General features: G+C 44.4%; 1 protein-coding gene across 1 annotated transcript in view; it reads left to right on the top strand.

The window, feature by feature from the left end:
* Positions 1–22,212, top strand: part of LOC147722864 (uncharacterized) — a 336,466-nt gene that overhangs the window by 4,091 nt on the left and 310,163 nt on the right. Inside the window, exon 2 of the mRNA XM_086966907.1 lies at positions 13,043–13,918. Within this exon, the coding sequence (XP_086823033.1) occupies positions 13,421–13,918 (498 nt within the window). The 5' untranslated portion in view covers positions 13,043–13,420. The remainder of the gene's footprint in view (positions 1–13,042; positions 13,919–22,212) is intronic.

Here is a 22,212-nt window from a genome sequence, read left to right as displayed (position 1 = left end):
AAGTTCGGACTCCCGGGGTCTGCCAGCGCAACCTCGTCATTTTGTGCCTGATGAATGGACCTTAGCAACGGCAGCGCAACGCTGTATGCCTGCTAGGGTCCATTCCTCCGTATCGATGGTTCAGCTGCTCGAGCGCAACGGTTGCCCTTCGAGGCTTTACCGACTGCGCTCTTCCCTATGATCAGCTGTTTCCTGCCTTTTTCTCTATTTTGGTCAATTTTGGGCTATTTGACTTCACTAGCCCGCGTTAATATTTTAAAAGACATCAATACAAGTCTAAAAGACATCAATACAAGACTATAGTTAGGTTCCATTATAACTTTCTTCCTAAAAAATAAAAAATAAAAAGGGGGAATTTAAAATATACTATTTAGAACATTTATACTTGGGGACTTAGTTTATAATATCTATAACATTTATACTTGGGCACTTAGTTTAATTAGATTAATTAATAAACACCTTTTTTAGTCCTTTACTGTTATCCACATACTTACCTACCATGTCTGACATGGAATCAGACGATGCAGTGGCTAGCTCCCCAAACCACAATAGCGACGCATTTAAATCTTTCCTACAAAAGGAAATGAGATCATGTATGTTGGATACCTTAAGAGAGGTAATGTCCAATAAAAGATCCTTGCTTAATCTTGACTCTTGCGACCCCGAAGTTGAATATTCAAAGCACCATAAAAAATCCAAACACTGCCTAAAGACTGATGGAGGTCGCGATACCTCGCATGACATGGGAGGTCCAAACTCCTCACTAGGTATGGGAGGCCCTAGCGCCTCAAAAGACAAGGTTGCCCCTCGCGGCACATTCAGGTTGGGTGTCCCTAGCGGCACAAATTTGTTGGGTGCCCTCGGCGGTACATGTATCAACAGTGCACGTGTTGATCCTAGCTCTGATGAAGACAAGTTCTTCAACGACTGCGACTGTGAATTTGTCCTTGACCTTGATGAGCAAGACATAGACGAGTTGGATCTTAACACTTTTTCAGAGGCAGATTCCTCTCCCTCTTCAAAGGAAGCGATCCTTGACCCTCTAGGTGGAGAAATGTTCTCCCCGACCAATATCTCCCACCCTAACAGCTCAAGGTGGTATCCACATGACCACGTCGTAAAGTTTGTGACTAAATGGCTGAGGAGCTCTCTCGAGAGACAATCACGCAATACTATGAGGTCTGAGTGTCCTAGACCGTACATAGAAGATAAAGTATGCCAAACACCTAACCTAGACCCCGACCTTATAACGTTCTTATTCAAATTAGGCAAGGATCCCAGGAAGGGCCTCGAAAGGGCTCTTAAAGCCTGTCAGGATCGCCTTCTTGACCTTTTAGGCCCCCTTACTAGGATCCTCGACTTAGCTGAGGAATCCCACATTTCTAACTCTCCCCTTGATACCAATCTAATAAGGGGATGGAGCCAAAGAGCAATAGTACTCCTTGGTAACGCAAATTTCTCGCTTAACATTGATAGAAGGAAGACTGTCCTCAATAGAATAAATCCAAAACTCGGCGATCTTGCCGAGAAAGAACCTTCGTCTAAGCCCAATGGGTCAGGCCGGAAGAAGGGGCCGCTCTTCCGGCCGCGGAAATTTCCGGCCCTTCTCATCAGGAAGAGGAAGAGGTTCTTCCGGTAGAGGCTTCTACCCCTCCAACAACAGACAATACTACCCGCAGAGAGGAAGAGGTTCACGTGGAAGAGGCTTCCCCCCCGTGGTGCTTCCAACAACACTACTCAAAGTAAGTGCTTCTCTTTCTTTTTCCCCTCCAAAGGTCGGGGGCAGGCACAAACATTTCTTTCACGTTCGGGAGTCCTTGACACAAGACCCCTGGGTTCTCGAGACAGTCCAGGGTTTCAAAATAGATTTCATAGAGATCCCATATCAATCTATTACTCCAAAACCTCTGGTTCTTCCTTTAGAACACCTGGAAATCGTCAAAGAAGAGGTTTCTTCTATGTTGAAGAAGGGCGCTATAATCGAGGTACCTTGGTCTCAAAAAAATGTTGTAAGCACCCTCTTCTTAGTCGAGAAGAAGGACAAGGGTTGGCGTCCAGTAATAAACCTTCGGGAGGTAAACAAATACCTCGTTTATCATCATTTCAAGATGGAGGGCATCCATCTGCTCAGGGACCTTCTCCTTTTTATCAATGGGGAAAGGATCACTTGTCCTGCGAAAAACTTAGGTCTGCAGGTTGGTAACTGGGTGTCTCCCAATAAAATGACCCTCATACACGTGTGTTTTTAGATCGTTTGCGGTAGCGGTATATGAGGTGTCCCCGCTTATATCACACGTGCGTGCGTAATCATGGGGTCAGTTCATTCGTGTGCACCCTCCACCAGGAGGTTTTACCTTAGTTTTAAGGCAGTAGTGATCGTGGAAATGGGGTGATCAGGGTGGTGATAAGTGATTGTAAAAAAGGCTGGACTCTCAGAACAAGGAATTTATTAAGTCTGGATTCCAGCTTTAGTTAAAAGAAAATTCGTGCTGCTACTGAATTTGTTTATGGATTCAAGCGCACTCAATGGTCATTTAAAATGGTCGACATGTTTCAGCTGTGATCGACTTATTGGTCAAATAGCTTTCTTCAGGACCAGGGGGTGAGAATTGTGAATTAAGTGTTAGAATAGGTAAATTATAACCTGATTCTTGAGGTGAAGAGAGGTCTCATTGTACCTGCAAAAGAAAGCACACAACAAAAAGGACAAAGGGGAGACAGGGAAGGGAGGTTTTTGGGAAGAGGGGAAGTGAATAAAGTACAATTTTGTACATATTCAATTAAGTAACTGTAAAATGGCAATGCTTCGCACAGATTCATTCTCATGTCAGGCGTCAACTCACCCATTCTCATATCAAAAAACGGCGTTAGGTGGCTGTGCTATACTGTATTGTGGTGCTCTTAGATCTAGTCGGTCACTGGTGTAATACAATTGCTCTCATATGGTGATGTGGCATGCTTGTGGCTCAGAATATAAGTACTGCTGGTGTGCCATTCATCAGAAGTTGTTTTGTGTCGTTTTGATTGCGACAGCTTTTTCATGCAGTATTGGCGTGGTGTTCGGCGTGAGGTGGCTGGGTTATGCTATGTTGTGGTGCCCTTAGATGTAGCCGGTCGTTGGTGTGTCAAAATTTTCTCTCATGCGGAGATGTGGCATGCTAGAAGTTCTAAATTGGGATGCTGTTAATTTTTATCAGAAGTTTCGTGGTGCCTTTAGTGACGTTTTTTTCACGTGATGCTTAGGCAGGATATTCTAGTTTGATTGTCTGGGTTGGGTGTGGATGGCTATTCTGAATATAGTATTGAGCCTACCTCTTCGTTTTAAGCTATTAGCTTCATCAGGAGGTGGAGGTTGTGAACAGGACGGTAGCGCTAGGAGGAGGAAGATGATTATTAGTATTAAAAGGTAATACTTGCGCTTCGCGTATGGCGGGGAGTCAGAGCTTCCGTCTTTTACCTTGGGCAGTCGCGTCCTCGCTCGCAGCATGTGCTGTCTCTGCCTCCGTCCACCCGGAAATGGTGGCGGTCGGCGAGGCGGATGTTTTTAAGGGTAGTGAAATGGAGATGGAAAAAAGACTTGGTATTGCGATAACGCTTCTATTTTCCAAGTTATTTTTTAAGGTGGTTTTTTATCTTGTAAATTATTCTCAAAAAGGGAGATATTTATTTTATCGAACTGTGGAGAAATTAGTGGATGTTCTGGCAAGTCGTCATTTGGCTGCTTGGACTCGTTTGTATATTCAGATTACGCCATGTAGTGTGGTCTGGCTTGTGGCTAATTAGTAGACCGGGTTATGAAACAGGGTTTGTTACCCTTGTTGAGTGAGCATGGGTGACACTGAGAGCAAATAAATAAATAAAGGGATGAACATATTTAGTTAAGAGCGAGCCAGGGGATGGAATCATTCAGTCCTTGGGTGTCAGTGCTGAGTCTGTGCACCCAGCGTTGTTCTTTTTCGAACAATATTTTGGAGGCATTTCTGTCTATGGTGTCAAGAGTTTCTAGAATGACCCACTGCAGATCTTTGACTGTGTGTCCCAATTCTTTAAAATGTGTTGACATTTTTGTTGTTGTCCTCTTGCAATTCACATTACTGCGATGTTCATACATCCGTTGTTTGGCTTTTCGGCAGGTCATACCTATGTACTTCATCTGGCACGGACATGTTATCATGTATATCACATGACTCGTGTTACCGTTGGTGTGTCTTTTGAGTTTCCAAAGTAGGTCTGGTAGCAACTGTAAGTCTTTTGTAGGTTTTGTCGTTTCACAGGCTAGGCAGGTGCCACATGGATAGTGTCCTGTTATGGGGGTGGTGTTCCATAAGCCTGGTTGTTCTTTTTTCTTTTTCGGTGGTGGTCTAGTATGTACTAGTAGATCTTTTAGATTCCTGCTTCTTTTGTTTGCAAAACGAGGTTTTGGCCAGTCAAGGTTGTTCGATGTGATTATTTTCCAATTTCTGTTAATTATCTTTTTCACCATATTTGTAACAGGACTGTAGGTGGTGACGCATGTCGTTCTGTTATCTGGTGTTTTTGGATGTGTTTCCAGTAATGCTTCTCTTGGTTGGTTCTGTGCACGTTTCTTGCAGGAGAGGATTATTTTCTTGGGGTATTCACGGATTGACAGTTTCTCGCAGAGATCATTGGCTTGGTCCTTGTAGTCACTCTTGATACTGCAGTTTCTTCTGAGGCGAAGAAATTGGCTATAAGGGAGATTTTCCCTTAGAGGTCGTGGGTGAAAGCTTTTGAAAGAGAGTAAGCTATTTTTCGCTGTAGGCTTAAAAAAGGTTTTGGTATGGAGGGAGTTATTTTTGGCAAAGATGGTTATGTCCAGGAAATCTAGTGTTTTGTTATTAGCAGTGTACGTGAATTGTAAACAATCATCCTGTTCATTTAGCCATCAGTGGAAGTGCTTGAGAGTTTGTTCATCCCCTTTCCAAATTAGTATGATGTCATCTATATACCTTTACCAAAAGGTAATATTTTTCAGGAAAGGGTTGCTTGTATTTTGGATGAATCTGCTCTCAAAGTGGCTCACGTACAATCCGGCGACGCTAGGGGCGAAGGTGCTGCCCATCGAAGTCCCTTGGCGTTGGACAAAGAGGGTGTCTCTGTACATGAAGAAATTCTCCATCAAGGCCAGTCTGCAGCATTCTAGCACAAAGTGTCTTGGGGTTTTATGAGACCACTCTATGCTGAAAAGAATTTCTTCTAGAATGTTCAAAGTTTTTTGCTGTGGGAGGCTTGTATATAAGCTCTCTACGTCTAACCCCACCAACAGCATGGTATCTTCAGAGTACTCAAATGAGTTTAGTAAGTTGAGAAGATCTCTTGTATCTTTAAGATATGTTGGTGTTTTTTGGACTAGGGGTCTTAGGAATTGGTCAGCAAATTCTGACAGGGGCTCTAGGAGTGAATTGATTCCTGAGACAATTGGTCGTCCTGGAGGTGGTATCCTTCCTTTATGAGTTTTAGGGAGGGAGTAGAAATAGGGTATTGTTGGTGATTTTGTAATCAGGTAGTCTGCTTCTTTTTTTGCTAGCCAGTTATTAGCCTCAGCTTCCTCAATCATTAGTGATATCGTTCTTTGTAGGCGTGCAGTGGGATCTGAATCAAGGATTTCGTAGAATTTACTATCAGCCAATAGGTCAGTACATTGTTTGTCATATCCCTCTGGGGTGAGGAGTACTATCCCTCCCCCTTTATCTGCCGGTTTGATCACTAGTTCTTTGTCATTTTTTAGTTCTGTCAGAGCTAACTGCTCCGCTTTAGTGATGTTTTGGAAAACCTTCTGTGGTTGTTGGTTTAGATCGTCAAGCTCTTTCATTATTGCCTGTTCAAAAGTGCAGATTTCAATGAGGACTTGGGAGTTCAAAGGACAGAAATTGGATTTGTTCCTGAGGGTGGTATCGCCTTCTTGTGGTGGCGGTGCTTCATCTTTAAAGAAAGCCTTTAGTTTTAGAGTGCGACAGAAATTGGCTATTTCGCATTTGGTTTTGAAAATGTCTGTCTTTGGGGTCGGTACATATCCAAGTCCTTTATTGAGCACATTTATTTGGTCGTTGGTGAGGGTTTTGCTGGTCAAGTTGACGATGAGGTCGTTGGATTGGGACCTGTTTTCGCCTTGGTTATGCTCCTTGTCTCGACTTGTCTGGTCTGATCGGACCAGGTTACTCCTTTTTGTTTAGGTCGGCGGTTGTTCCGGCCATTCCCTAAAAAAGGAATCCTTGGTTGAAAGTTGTGTCCACTTTGTGGCTGCATCTGGTGATTCATAGGTAGCTGAAAATAAGGATTTGGCCATCCTTGAAACATAGGATTGAATGGATGAAAGGGCATGCCTTGTCCGTTATTCTGGTAATATGGAGGGCGTCCTGAGGTGTTGTGGCCTCTTCTGTAGCCTCTTTTGTTGCGGAAATTGTTTCTGCCTCTGTTAGACTGTTCATCTCCACTTTGGTCTGAACTGTCGTTGGATGAGGCACTACTCGAATCCAAATTTGGAGTGTGTTCATTTGGTTTGTAATCCTTGCTGCTGTAGGGGTGGATTCTTTCCAGCGAAAAACGTTTGAGTTATTTCGCTAGTTTTTGTAATTTTGTTTGGATTAGGTATTCTTGGCTCTCCTTCATCTCTTTGTTGATCTCCTCTAGGCGAGTTTTGTAAATGGTTATATTTACAGTATTGTTTAGTTTTGTTTCAAGGATTTCTATTTTTACAGTCAATTCATTTGTTAATCTTGTGGCTGTTTTTATTATCAGAACTAGATAGTCTCTGGTACATTTCCAGGAAATGGCGGACCAGTCCGTTCTAAATGCAAGATCTTTGAGAAAAATCAGTGGTGCATTTGTTACCCAGAGTCCTCTGGGGGCTGCATTAACCCGAAGGTATTCAGTCATTATAATCCCATGCACGGCCGTGCGTACTTGTTCTTTTTTGGCTTCACTCAGTTCATCCCATTCAGCTGTTGAAGACAGAGTTTGGGTGAGGTCACCTTCCATGAGTAGTGGGGGTCTGGCGAGTATTTCATCAAAGTCTTCAGAAGTGTAACTAAGTCCGAAGCTTCCAGCCATGATGGATTCTCAGGGCAGGGAAGATTGTTTGAAAATCGAAGGAAAAAATTCACTTTTATGTTTTTTAACTCCCACAGCTGCGCGCTGCTTGAAACAGGTAATCAGTTGGGGTGGGGAGTAAGAGATAGGATCCTTTCAAACTCCTATTAAATTGCTTTTTATCAATGGGGAAAGGATCACTTGTCCTGCGAAAAACTTAGGTCTGCAGGTTGGTAACTGGGTGTCTCCCAATAAAATGACCCTCATACACGTGTGTTTTTAGATCGTTTGCGGTAGTGGTATATGAGGTGTCCCCGCTTATATCACACGTGCGTGCGTAATCATGGGGTCAGTTCATTTGTGTGCACCCTCCACCAGGAGGTTTTACCTTAGTTTTAAGGCAGTAGTGATCGTGGAAATGGGGTGATCAGGGTGGTGATAAGTGATTGTAAAAAAGGCTGGACTCTCAGAACAAGGAATTTATTAAGTCTGGATTCCAGCTTTAGTTAAAAGAAAATTCGTGCTGCTACTGAATTTGTTTATGGATTCAAGCGCACTCAATGGTCATTTAAAATGGTCGACATGTTTCAGCTGTGATCGACTTATTGGTCAAATAGCTTTCTTCAGGACCAGGGGGTGAGAATTGTGAATTAAGTGTTAGAATAGGTAAATTATAACCTGATTCTTGAGGTGAAGAGAGGTCTCATTGTACCTGCAAAAGAAAGCACACAACAAAAAGGACAAAGGGGAGACAGGGAAGGGAGGTTTTTGGGAAGAGGGGAAGTGAATAAAGTACAATTTTGTACATATTCAATTAAGTAACTGTAAAATGGCAATGCTTCGCACAGATTCATTCTCATGTCAGGCGTCAACTCACCCATTCTCATATCAAAAAACGGCGTTAGGTGGCTGTGCTATACTGTATTGTGGTGCTCTTAGATCTAGTCGGTCACTGGTGTAATACAATTGCTCTCATACGGTGATGTGGCATGCTTGTGGCTCAGAATATAAGTACTGCTAGTGTGCCATTCATCAGAAGTTGTTTTGTGTCGTTTTGATTGCGACAGCTTTTTCATGCGGTATTGGCGTGGTGTTCGGCGTGAGGTGGCTGGGTTATGCTATGTTGTGGTGCCCTTAGATGTAGCCGGTCGTTGGTGTGTCAAAATTTTCTCTCATGCGGAGATGTGGCATGCTAGAAGTTCTAAATTGGGATGCTGTTAATTTTTATCAGAAGTTTCGTGGTGCCTTTAGTGACGTTTTTTTCACGTGATGCTTAGGCAGGATATTCTAGTTTGATTGTCTGGGTTGGGTGTGGATGGCTATTCTGAATATAGTATTGAGCCTACCTCTTCGTTTTAAGCTATTAGCGTCATCAGGAGGTGGAGGTTGTGAACAGGACGGTAGCGCTAGGAGGAGGAAGATGATTATTAGTATTAAAAGGTAATACTTGCGCTTCGCGTATGGCGGGGAGTCAGAGCTTCCGTCTTTTACCTTGGGCAGTCGCGTCCTCGCTCGCAGCATGTGCTGTCTCTGCCTCCGTCGACCCGGAAATGGTGGCGGTCGGCGAGGCGGATGTTTTTAAGGGTAGTGAAATGGAGATGGAAAAAAGACTTGGTATTGCGATAACGCTTCTATTTTCCAAGTTATTTTTTAAGGTGGTTTTTTATCTTGTAAATTATTCTCAAAAAGGGAGATATTTATTTTATCGAACTGTGGAGAAATTAGTGGATGTTCTGGCAAGTCGTCATTTGGCTGCTTGGACTCGTTTGTATATTCAGATTACGCCATGTAGTGTGGTCTGGCTTGTGGCTAATTAGTAGACCGGGTTATGAAACAGGGTTTGTTACCCTTGTTGAGTGAGCATGGGTGACACTGAGAGCAAATAAATAAATAAAGGGATGAACATATTTAGTTAAGAGCGAGCCAGGGGATGGAATCATTCAGTCCTTGGGTGTCAGTGGTGAGTCTGTGCACCCAGCATTGTTCTTTTTCGAACAATATTTTGGAGGCATTTCTGTCTATGGTGTCAAGAGTTTCTAGAATGACCCACTGCAGATCTTTGACTGTGTGTCCCAATTCTTTAAAATGTGTTGACATTTTTGTTGTTGTCCTCTTGCAATTCACATTACTGCGATGTTCATACATCCGTTGTTTGGCCTTTCGGCAGGTCATACCTATGTACTTCATCTGGCACGGACATGTTATCATGTATATCACATGACTCGTGTTACAGTTGGTGTGTCTTTTGAGTTTCCAAAGTAGGTCTGGTAGCAACTGTAAGTCTTTTGTAGGTTTTGTCGTTTCACAGGCTAGGCAGGTGCCACATGGATAGTGTCCTGTTATGGGGGTGGTGTTCCATAAGCCTGGTTGTTCTTTTTTCTTTTTCGGTGGTGGTCTAGTATGTACTAGTAGATCTTTTAGATTCCTGCTTCTTTTGTTTGCAAAACGAGGTTTTGGCCAGTCAAGGTTGTTCGATGTGATTATTTTCCAATTTCTGTTAATTATCTTTTTCACCATATTTGTAACAGGACTGTAGGTGGTGACGCATGTCGTTCTGTTATCTGGTGTTTTTGGATGTGTTTCCAGTAATGCTTCTCTTGGTTGGTTCTGTGCACGTTTCTTGCAGGAGAGGATTATTTTCTTGGGGTATTCACGGATTGACAGTTTCTCGCAGAGATCATTGGCTTGGTCCTTGTAGTCACTCTTGATACTGCAGTTTCTTCTGAGGCGAAGAAATTGGCTATAAGGGAGATTTTCCCTTAGAGGTCGTGGGTGAAAGCTTTTGAAAGAGAGTAAGCTATTTTTCTCCTCCAAGAAGATTGGTTGGTCAAATTGGATTTAAAAGATGCCTATTTCACCATACCCATGGCAATAGAACATCAACCCTTTCTCCAATTTATATGGGACGATCGCCTCTTTCAATTCTAGGCCCTTCCTTTCAGCCTATCTTCCGCCCCTTGGTGTTTCACCAAGGTGATGAGAACGATCATTTCCATCCTGAGAGCCAGAGGTATTCGTCTCATTATCTACTTAGACGACATCCTCATCATGTCTCAAACTCATGCACAGATATTACAAGATCTGCAAACCTCCATGAACCTCATAGAGAACCTTGGATTCATTATAAACAAGGAAAAATCCATTCTTTCACCCTGCAAAGCCCTAGAGTTCCTAGGTTTAACTGTGGACACCTCCAACTGTCTCCTCTTACTCCCCAAAAGAAAATTGCCAAAATCCGCAAGGAGATCAGATTTGCTCTGAGACAGCAGTCTCTCTCTCTCCGAGAATTAGCCAGACTCCTTGGTCTCCTTTCTTCCTCGATCCAAGCTATCTTTCCAGGTCCCCTAACCACCGTGCTCTTCAGAGAGTGAAAGCCAACGCTCTCAGATCCGGCCTTTGGTACAGAGGCCATGTATTTCTGGACGAACAAGCCAGACTGGAACTCTCTTGGTGGCTGGACAATTTGGACGCTTGTAATGGAAGGGCCATCTTCGGTTCGACTCCGGACTTTGTTTTAGAGTCAGACGCCAGCCTTCACGGCTGGGGAGCACGTCTCCTCGACCTGGACACTGGTGGTGTCTGGACCCCTTCAGAGTCATCCCACCATATAAATTTCCTAGAAATGACGGCGGGTCTCTATGCTTTGATGAGTTTCAGACACTCTCTTCAGGGTAGATCCGTTCTCCTAAAGATGGACAACATATCCGCAGTCTCCTATATCAACCGTCTCGGTGGTACGAGGTCTGCCGACCTATCAGACCTAGCAAGGAAACTCTGGATGTTCTGTTTGGAACACAAGATCTCACTGAGAGCAGAATACCTCCCAGGGAAGTCCAATCTCTCAGCGGATTGGAACTCGAGATTTCTTCTAGATTTCAGCAATTGGAAACTCGATTTGTCTGTTTTCAATTCCCTGGTTCACTTCTGGGGTCCTTTCGATGTGGACCTTTTCGCAAGCCGTTTGACCTTCCAACTCCCTCAGTATTTCAGTTGGATGCCACACCCGGGCGCTCTAGCTGTGAATGCTTTCCTCCAACCTTAGGCTCCTCTCCACCCCTACGCCTTACCGCCATTTGCTATGATCCAAAGGGTTCTACAGAAAGTGAGACAGAAACAGTGTTCTCTGGTCCTCATAACCCCTTTCTGGCAGTCTCAGGCATGGTTCCCCACAGCTCTGGAACTGTCTTGCGACGTTCCCTTCCTGATTCCGGCTACTCAAGGGCTCCTTCTAAACGCAAACGGAGAAGATCACCACCTGGTTCTCTCAGGAAATCTGAACCTCTTGCCTGGAAAGTGTCAGGCAATCTAACCAATTGTTTGGACTTTCGTCTTCGGCTCTCACTCTCCTTGGAGAATCTTGGGCACCTGGAACACACTACAGATATAATAACATCTGGAAAAAATGGTCTAGTTGGTTCTTGCAAAGAGACTTGGATCCCGTGGAGGCTCCTATCGTCAATATAGTGAATTTCCTGGTGGAACTTTTCGACTGTGGTCTTTCCTATAGATCTATTAACTGTTTTAGATCTGCAATTTCCGCAGGACATTCTCTTGTCAACGGTAAGATGGTAGGTAATAACGTTATCCTTTGTAGAGTTCTTAAAAGTATCAGGCTTAAAAGGCCCCCTAGGCCTAAATATCAATCTGTTTGGGATGTTAAACTCTTGCTTGATTTTTTTGGCTCCCGGCCTGATAACTCCCTTCTTAACAGTAAATGTATTTCAATTAAACTTGCCTCTCTCTTTTGCCTGATTTCTTATTGCAGGGTCAAAGCTTTAGATATCTCTTATAGATGTTATGACATGTTTGGTGTTAAATTTGAAATCTATAGAAGAACTAAGACCATGTCTGATTTCATTTTTTATCCTCGTTTTGATTTCTGCAAAGAACTTTGTGTAGTTGATTGCATGAAGGAATATGACTCAAGAATGAAAGACCTTCATCCACCTGATGCAAATCAACTTCTTGTCTCCTATGTCAAACCCTTTAAACCCATCTCATCGTGCTCTATTGCTAGATGGGTTAAGTTGCTTATGAACTTGCTGGTATTGATCTTTCTAAATTTCAGGCTCACTCTCTAAGAAGTGCTATGTCCAGTGAATATTTTTGGTGTGGTGGTAAGTTGGATGTTATCCTTAAGTGTGCAGACTGGTCTAATGCTTTTACCTTTGTGCATCATTACTGCAAACCTATTGAACATGTTTCTGATGCTGTTATTCAGGGCTACCAACATGCATAATGTAGCCTCCTTGTCTTGTAATGAAATTGCGATTCTCCTATTAACATAACCAGAGAATCTGGATTTCATTAAAGACACGGAGGCTAACATTATGCCCCCCTTGCCTCCCTTGGATGGAGTATATATTTTTGATATTTTATTCAATTAGACATTAATAATTCTTAATGTTTTTGATATGGATTCAATTTTCAAAATTAAAATGTTCTTACATTGAATGTTATTGCTAACTTTCTGAATTCTCCTCATATTTCAACGGTTCAATTTTTGATGTTCTTTATTTTATTTTCAGATAATTCGAATTAATGGATCTCCACGGTTTTTGCTTCACTTCCTTCCATGGATTTCAACTTCTTCACCATCCTTGTTCCAAGTTGCAGCTTGATTAGACTTCTCATCGTTCGTTCACATTTAAAAGAGGCAGCTCTACTCCTGCTCATGGCTTATATTGATGGCGTGATGTCATCTAGTTCTTTATTGTTCCTTTATGATGTAAGCGGCTGTTGTGAGTTGGCATTAAAGGATTAGCCTCCGTGTCTTTAATGAAATCCAGATTCTCTGGTCATGTTAATAGGAGAATCGCAATTTCTGACACTAATGAATGCATTTCTTACTTGAAAAGTGGGAACACATGTTAATAAGTGTACCTGATTTGAGCACTTGTTTGCATTTTAGGAAATGTGATAATATACATAAAAGAGAACCTGTTAATTTGAACTCGAATTCTCAAAAATAAATCCTAACTTCTTTTCATTGTAGGTTTTCAGCAGGAACTCTGTTCTCAATGAGTCAAATCCTAACAGCAAAAACACAGAACTTTTAAAAGATGAAAACAGTGAAGGGGAGGCAGGTCGGCTAAAAGTTAAGGTTATTGAAAATCATGATAATTTCCACGAAATCGCTTTCAAAAACTATATCAATTGGACAGTTAATAAACAGCTACAGGAGAAAAATTACCATCAAGCAAATAACGAGCTACACCTCAATGTGCTAAAACCGGATGTTACTGATGTGAACATTCTTAAAGATGTGACAACTAAAGGAGAACTTGTGTTTCGTTTAGATGCCCATAATATTGAAAGTTATGATGGGGACAGCGGCACTGAAGAATTCACTTTCAATGATGATATATATCTGATGGCTGATAAACAACTACAGAAAGAAAAGGAGTATGGGAGAAAAAAAGAATTGGGCAATCCATGTAAGTCGCGGTTACAGAAAAAAAAGTTCATTTCGTTTATCAAAAGGAAACACTTTGTGAAATGTTTTAATTCGAAGATCGGCCATGACTCTAGCAGTGACGATTCTCAGGAACAAAACCGCAATCTCGTTACAAACAAAAAGAAGCGGTGCAGTGTTTCCTGTTTTAACTGGAATGCAAGTACACCTGAAGCTTACAGAAATACAGAAAACAAAAATGATTCATTCGACATTCCTCATTTTACAAATTCTGGTATGATTGGTAAAACCTTGAAAAACGAGCCGAAGGGCAACACGGAGGTGCGTGAAAGGTGTGGAATCTATGGTCGATGGAACAATAGTGTTCAAGAACCGAACCTGGTAAAAAGCAGTGTACAGAATAATTTAATACCGTTAACACGAAGTGATATTTCGGAGTCTGAGAGGCATTCACAGGTAAGTGGCGATGTTTGTTTTTTGCTCTGAGAGGAAAAATAGTTTTGTAGATTTTTTGAAATAAAGTTTATTTCAGTAAATTATCTCTTATTATAGGTTCATTAATGCTCATTATTAATGTTTAAAACAGTCCTTCCTTTGCTGAAAGGTTATAAACGTGTAAAACATACAAGACAAAATGGGCTTGTCAGTATCTTTGTTTTTGGAAAACCCGTGGTTAACGAATAGCCTTTTTATTGTCTCTCGGAAAATTATCTCGCTGTTGGTATTATTCATAAAAATCAACACGTGTTAAAATGGGATTTTAAAGCAACATCCGAAAAAGTATTTTGGAGTACAGGAAGTAGTACTGCAGGAGTACACTTTTAGGTATTCTTACGTACCTTTGTGGAGCGGCCCCAAAACGTCGGCTCATTATTAGTAAAACGTCCAAGAGGGCATAGTCCTTTCTAATTGTATATGGATATTCTCTGTGCTTTTCCAGTTTATTAACTTTTTAAAGGGTTTGCTGACAGTTCACAAAGGCATTGAAGAGTACATAAACAAGTACTACAGAACACCTTATGTACTCCAGAATATATTTCGGAATAGGCCTCACTGAGTACATGGCAGACGAGTATGCTGACGACGCCGTTATTGTGGCGAGGACAGAGAGAGGTTTGCAGTCAGCCCTGGACACTTATATGAACTTCATGGAATCCAGGGGACTGTCATTAAACGTGAATAAAACCTTTGCAATGACGTGCGCCAGGGGCAAGTCCAAAACCTGCAAACTGTTTGCACGCAAGGAAAAAGTGCAAAATACTAAATCCTTCTCTTATCTAGGAGTAGTTCTTGAGGGCGGGGGACACTGGGGCCCAGCTATAAGGAGTAGGACTCTGTTGTTTAAAAAAGCAACCGCAGCACTTATGGTCTTTTCACATAAAATGGGCAAAAGACCCCCTGAAATTTTACTTAAAATTTATATGGCCAAATGCGTAAGTACAGCCACTTACGGGGCTGGCGTTTGGGGTATCCAAGATACCAGGGAACTACAAGTGGTGGAAAACGCTTTTTTAAGATTTATTTGAGCCATTCCATCTAGTTTATCTGTGTTCAATTGTCATGCCGAGCTGGGGGTTCGACACATCAGTGATTTGATTGCGATGCAACCTTTGTTACTTTGGCGCAGGGTCTGGACTGTAGCAGACCTGGAACTCAACAGAGAGATTATCCGAGATGTCATGGCTCTCGATAATTCCAATAAAATAGCGTGGTTGTCATACATCCAAAAGTTCTGCCAAGATCTAGGGAAGCCTGAGTTTTACACTTCACCCGAGGAGCTATCTAGGATCTCGAGGAAAGATCTAAAAAAATGTTGCTGGCATCATTTAGAATCCTTGCGACTAGGTTCAGAGTTGAATAAGGAAACGTTTGTGCGGCACCAATTATTGCTTACCTCGGCTAATATGGAACCCTATCTGATCTGGTGTACTAAGGGCTTTGACAGGTTCCTACTTACTAGGCTTAGATTTAACATCTTTTTTCGCCTAGTTTCATTCCCACAAACCAATGACTGGTCTAAAGTGCTCACCAAATGTCCATGTGATGGGAGGGCAGAACAATCAACCCTCAATGTGATTCTCTTCTGTAAATTTTATCACAATGAGAGAGTTCGATGGATTAAACCACTCTTGAAGAGTCACGAAACTTGGTACCAGTGCCGCCCAGCCCTATTGTATCTCCAATTACTTAATAATGAACTGTGTGTGGCTACCGTGGTTGGCTTTTTAAAAAGTGTTTTTAGAAAAAGGAAAAGTTTAATATGTTCTTAATATTTGTATATATGTAATTTGTCATAAATGCAATGTTATTTTTGTGTACATTATGTATTGATTTGCTCCTTGTTGTAGCTTTTATGATTTTTTAATTTACAAAAATCGAAATAAAGCTTTTTCTACTACTTCTACATGGCAGACGTCCCCAAATAGAAGTAGTGGACACGCACTGGCGGAAGCGGCTCACAGTTTTGTTTCGAAAGAACCTAATGTCCTCATTTAGAGTATGACTCCTTGTAGGAAGGTGGCTACCTGACTATGGTTACCCCAGATTTGTTGCCTTGTGTTTAGCTGGTTTTCGACTTAGTTGGCCTGGTTCCCTGCTAATCAGGGCCCCAGGCTATCTGCTCTCTCTGTAAAATGGATTTGATGTACCCTAGGTGCATAACTAGATTGGCTTGGGTCACCTTATCAGCCCCTGTACAGAGCACTATAGGTGCCCAGGGCATAGGTGCATCCAAGGCCTATCAGGGGCTGCAGCATAACTTTTGCCACCCCTGGCTGGCTATCTAAAATTGACACAACTGGCTGATCACTCAGCTGGGGCAAGGGGGTGTAATCACCCCTTGCTTAGATATAGTATGCCTATGTCTAAACCTATCTGGACATATATATAACTATCAGTCACTCCTATGGCAGGCCTTAACAATCCTGGAGGCAGAGTGCTTGGTTTTATGTGAGATGGTGCTCTAGCATGATCTGAGCCTGTCTGCAGCTGCCGGGACCAATTCCCTAAGCTGTTCTGGGATAATGCCATACCATATACTATTAAGTGCATTATAATCCTCGCGGTTATATGTCAACTTTGGTTTGGCTTTATCAAAACATGTTGTGTAAGGTGTCATACGATTTGGAATACTATCCCCTTGACAGTCCTGTCGATGGGGATAGCATTCCACCCCTCTAGAGGGAGACGACATGCTACTTTGCCGAAACGCAGTTGATTTTAAAAGGAGCCTCAGCACCACAAAATGGATGCTTCTGCCACAGACACGAGTCTGACCTCCTGCAGCTGACCGAAACTCAGCCAAGGAGGCCTGGACAAAGGCTTTCCGGTCGCAGGGAGGTGTCACACCACCCCAGACAGGAGATAGTGGATTGTAGCAGGGAGGTTTGAAAGAAACCAGACACTGCCTGGGGAGCACAAGGCTTCCCCTAGCATAATCCGGTCAAACCTGTTCTGGGGCATCCCAGCCCCAGTCCCAGCGCAAACCCTGGACAAAGGGAAAGGGGTGTAACCACCCCCTTCCTTGGTCCCACCCATAGGAGGGGACCTAGCAGGTAATCCAGCCCCCTAGATTGGTATTAGAATGGGAGCAGTGCCAACGCACTCAGATTATCCTGATGAAACATAAGAAATGAAACTCTGGACCCTTCAACATCCTACTCGACGTAAAAGACTGAAGAATCTCACTTGTGGTCAATGAGGGACCACCCTGTGCAAACAGGCACCATCCAGCACCTCGACGTTTGCTTTGTTGCAGTTCCCGCCAGAACTCGAGCAACAGAGACCAACAAGACCAAGCGTGCCTGCCTTCTAACAGCCCGATCCACAGTCCCTGCAGAGGTGAGACCCGTGGAGGCGACCAGAAGCGTGGGGCACGCCATCTTGGAGAAACCACGAGAGGCTGACCGTGCAGCCCACAAGTGACCCTCGAAGCTGTACATCAGGGTTTGAGAAGCCCCAGCCCTGAGCCGCTCTTGCACCGAAGCTCACCCCTCTACACTCACCGAGTGCTGCGTGGGGCCCTTCTGCATCTTTTGGCTCATTGTGTTGGCCCAGTCACTTGCCCGTTGGCTTGTGGCCCCTGTGCCAACGAACTACGAAATCTAACTTGTGATTCTGGTTGCTCCAGTCTTGCACCCGCTGCTCTGAAAAGGAGCACCCGCTCTGACCCTCCTGGTCCGAGTGAGAAGCAATCTTCCAGTCCTGCGTGGATTGCTCTGGCCAAGTGTTGTTTGCTCCAATCCCAAAGCCGACAGCGCCGACGGTGAGAACCTTTGTGGGACAGCTCGTGATCAGCTCCTGGACGTCGCAGATGCCCTAGAGCCCACGTGGCAGCGGAGAGAAGCTCCTCGACAACCACCTGATTGCTCCCGACATTGCCTGGTTCCGTCCTGGTTCCACCCTGGTCACTGCTGAGTGACCCAGACTCTGTCCCCTCTGCTTTCAGGTACTCTACAACTCTGATCCACCCTTGGATCACCCCGGACACTTCTCCTTCACATCGCCTGCAGCCTCTTCAGCTTCAAGCACCAACAACCTGCGTGACGAAACGCGACACAACTGCGACCCTGTGCACCCGCTTCCTGTGGGTGAGGTAACTCAACAACGCCGGTGTTCCCACACTGGTACACACCTCTAGTATATGTGTCTTAAATTTCGTCCTTCTAGGTTAAGCGGAAGTCTCCTTAAAGAGTAACTTTATAACTTTTTCGCACCATTGACTTTGCATTGGTGCATGCGTGTGCTTTAAGCGCTGCACCCGAATCCCGCGGGCTTTTCCCGACTTCAGCATTGCTAGTCTGTGCTTTTGTTTAACGCTTGTGCCCCTTTGCTCATACAGAGTACTGGGGATTATTCTAGTAACAAATACATATAATTTTATAATATATACTTGTGTGGTGTCCTTTCATTTGGTATTACAGGATTGTGATTGGTAAAACAGCTCGCTTAACACGACCTCTTGAGTTTAACCTTTAAGGCTGCGTAGTCCATGCTACCACTAGGATAGCTTGTCTAATAAGGTTGAATTACAACCAGACACCATAAGGGATCGTTTGGACTGATACAAGGTGGTTCCAGAATTGGAAACATCATATATCAGTCCAACTTCTCACATTGGTGTGCAGAGGTGCGGATTTGAGCTTGCTGTTGTTTTTACCATTGCAATCTTTTTATCAAATTGAAAGATCACATTAAGTACCTTAGGTACATATAAACAAAAGCTTAGCATATTTAAGTTCTAATGAAGTTAGTAGTTGTAGATTAAAGGGATTATCACACCCTGCCTACAACTCACTAGCAAGGTACAGTAGGAAAACACTTAGTGTAGGTAAGTGCACCACTTGCACCTCACTAGCAGTCATGTCTGGCACAGGAGGAGCTTCAGGCTCTGCCCCTGTGACAGTTGACCTTACCAAGGCAACTTCCAGCTATGACAAACTTAGCCATAAAGACTTGAGTGCCTTATGCATTGCAAGAGGGCTAAAAAGGGGTCGCAACCCACCATTCCTTCCCTGATAGCCATCCTGGAAAAGGATGACTTAGATAAGTCGAGTGCCGTTCCCTTAGACACAGGAGATGGAGTAAACACCCCTGAGAATGAGACCACTCCAGAGGAGGAAGAAGAAGAAGAAGAGGAGGAGGAGGCTCAGAAGTAGATGAGTCTGATTAGAATCAGAGGGGTAACCAGGTCCCAGTGGGGAGGCTTAGCCGAGCCAACTTGGACCTACATAGGGATGGAGAGGGCCAGCACCTCCCCAGACCCTATAACCTAGTTCCCTCAGGTAATAGGAGAGTGATATCACCTTCCAGGGACTCTCATATTTCTAGTGCCTCAAGGGAATCTCAAAGGGGAATGACTTCCCCCCAGAGAAAAGAGCATAGGGCCAGAATGAGGGATGTCCAACTCCAGAGAGAGACGGAAGAGGTAGCCCTGGCTCAAGCTAAACTTGCTTTAGCAAGAGAACAAAAATTGTGTGGCTTAGATGCCCTGGTGGCAGCAATATTCCTAGAGAGAAAGACAGGGCCTATGATAATAGAAACCTGACAAAGACTGTGCCCCCCTACAAGGAAGGGGATAACATCCACAAGTGGATAACTGCTCTTGAGAGAGCCTGCATGGTACAGCAGGTTCCTGAGCAACAGTGGGCAGCAATCTTATGGTACTCCTTTTCTGAGAAAGGGAGGGATAAGCTCCTTACTGTCAGACATGAGGATGCTAAAAACTACAAAGTCCTGAAGAGTGCTCTAATAGATGGGTTTGGCTCAACAACTGAACAATACAGGTTAAGGTTCAGAGATATCCAGAAGACACAGACACAGGACTGGACTGATTTTGTAGATTGTGCTACTAAGGCTCTGGAGGGTTGGCTACATGGCAGCAAAGTACATGACTTTACAGGATTGTATAACTTGATTATGAGGGAGCAGATCCTAAGTAATTGTCAGAACCAGCTCTTACACCAGCACCTGGTGGACTCAGATTTGACCTCTCCCCAAGAATTGGGAAAGAGGGCTGATAAATGGATCAGAACCAGGATTAGGCCTAAGAATCAGGGCAATGACCAGAAGAAGGAGTCTGCCAAGCCTCAAGATAAGGGTGGGGATAACAGTAAAGAAAATACTTCCCCAGGGCCCCAAAACTCCAAGGATGGGGGTGGGTCCCAAGACACTTCAACTGTCCAGAAGAAGCCATACTGCCATGTCTGTAAACAGACTGGCCATTGGAAATCAGACAGCTGCTGTCCAAAGAATGGCAATAAAGAAAACATACCTCCAAAGCCAGCTCCAACACCTCCTTTTACTGTCAGCAGTAATCCTCCAGGAAGCGGGAGTACCCCCAGGAATCTGGGTGGGTTTACCTTTGGAGCCCAGGTGGACCCTGGCCTATCCAGGTCCCCATCACCAAATGATCTTGTCTATGAGACTGGCATGGGGTTTACCAACTTCTCTGATTGCCCAAATACCTTGAGCAAATATAGACAGGAACCCATCATCAATGGTTTGAAAGTTGTGGCCTTTAGAGACACAGGGGCTAGCATCACCATGGTGGCTGACTGCATAGTCCCCTCTAAGCAACTTTTACCTGGTGCCACATACCAGGTGACAAACATTGATGGAATACAAACCAATCATCCCATGGCAGTAGTAAGTCTCAGCTGGGGAGGTGTCACTGGCCCAAAGAGAGTGGCAGTGTCACCAAACTTTCCTGTAGACTGTCTACTAGGTAATGATTTGGAAATCCCAGCCTGGGCTGAGGTTGAACAGAAAATCCATTCTAGAATGGTAAATGCCAATGGAAAGGTTAGTGGGGCTGTAATGGCTACATCCCCAACCCAAGATGTCCTTCCTGAAAAGGTTGGTAGGGCTGAGCAACTCTCTGCCCCATCTTTAGCTAACTCCCTTCCTGAAAAGAATAGCAGAGCTGTTATGATAACAGCACATACCCAAACTGAGTCTCCTCCTGAAAAGGTTGGTGAGGCTGTGATGGCCACAGCCCAAACTCAAACAGACATGTGTGTTGTGAAGCCTGAAATGATGGATCACTCCACCCAAACTGAGAGCATGGAGGAGGAAGAGAAATCTCCCCCTCACCATACATTAGGACAGGATCAGCCTCCTCAGGGAACTGATCTTACCCCTGATGAAGGAACTGCCCCAGAGGTTGTTAGGCCTGGCCTGACAGAGCCTCTGATGGCAGTGGACCCTTCTCGGGTGAGAAAAAGGGGGTGGGGTCGCACACTACTCACACACCGGCGGACGTTGCCCCTAAGGACTCTGGTCATTGTAGTAGAGTGTTCGCGATGCTTCATCTTTCGATCTTGCTATCTTCGCTGTCTTTGCCATCCCTGGACACGTGTTTCGGGTTTTCAACCCTCGTCAGCAGGGATAGGCAGTGTTCTGGGGTCGCCGATGGCTGCCAATATCTGCCAGGTATAGTACCACTCCGGCGCGTAGGTGCGGGATCCCAGGCTCGTCAGCCCACTGCTCAAGGGAGCTTTAAGTTACAAAAAGGGGGTGGGGTCGCACACTACTCACACACCGGCGGAAGTTGCCCCTAAGGACTCTGGTCATTGTAGTAGAGTGTTCGCGATGCTTCATCTTTCGATCGTGCTATCTTCGCTGTCTTTGCCATCCCTGGACACGTGTTTCGGGTTTTCAACCCTCGTCAGCAGGGATAGGCAGTGTTCTGGGGTCGCCGATGGCTGCCAATATCTGCCAGGTATAGTACCACTCCGGCGCGTAGGTGCGGGATCCCAGGCTCATCAGCCCACTGCTCAAGGGAGCTTTAAGTTACAAAAAGGGGGTGGGGTCGCACACTACTCACACACCGGCGGAAGTTGCCCCTAAGGACTCTGGTCATTGTAGTAGAGTGTTCGCGATGCTTCATCTTTCGATCTTGCTATCTTCACTGTCTTTGCCATCCCTGGACACGTGTTTCGGGTTTTCAACCCTCGTCAGCAGGGATAGGCAGTGTTCTGGGGTCGCCGATGACTGCCAATATCTGCCAGGTATAGTACCACTCCGGCGCGTAGGTGCGGGATCCCAGGCTCGTCAGCCCACTGCTCAAGGGAGCTTTAAGTTACAAAAAGGGGGTGGGGTCGCACACTACTCACACACCGGCGGAAGTTGCCCCTAAGGACTCTGGTCATTGTAGTAGAGTGTTCGCGATGCTTCATCTTTCGATCTTGCTATCTTTGCTGTCTTTGCCATCCCTGGACACGTGTTTCGGGTTTTCAACCCTCGTCAGC

The sequence above is a fragment of the Lissotriton vulgaris genome, chromosome 4_1, assembly GCF_964263255.1.
Source record: "Lissotriton vulgaris chromosome 4_1, aLisVul1.2, whole genome shotgun sequence".
NCBI lineage: Eukaryota > Metazoa > Chordata > Amphibia > Caudata > Salamandridae > Lissotriton > Lissotriton vulgaris.
Note: the sequence above shows the minus strand (reverse complement) of the source record. Positions and strands in the feature narration are given on the sequence as shown.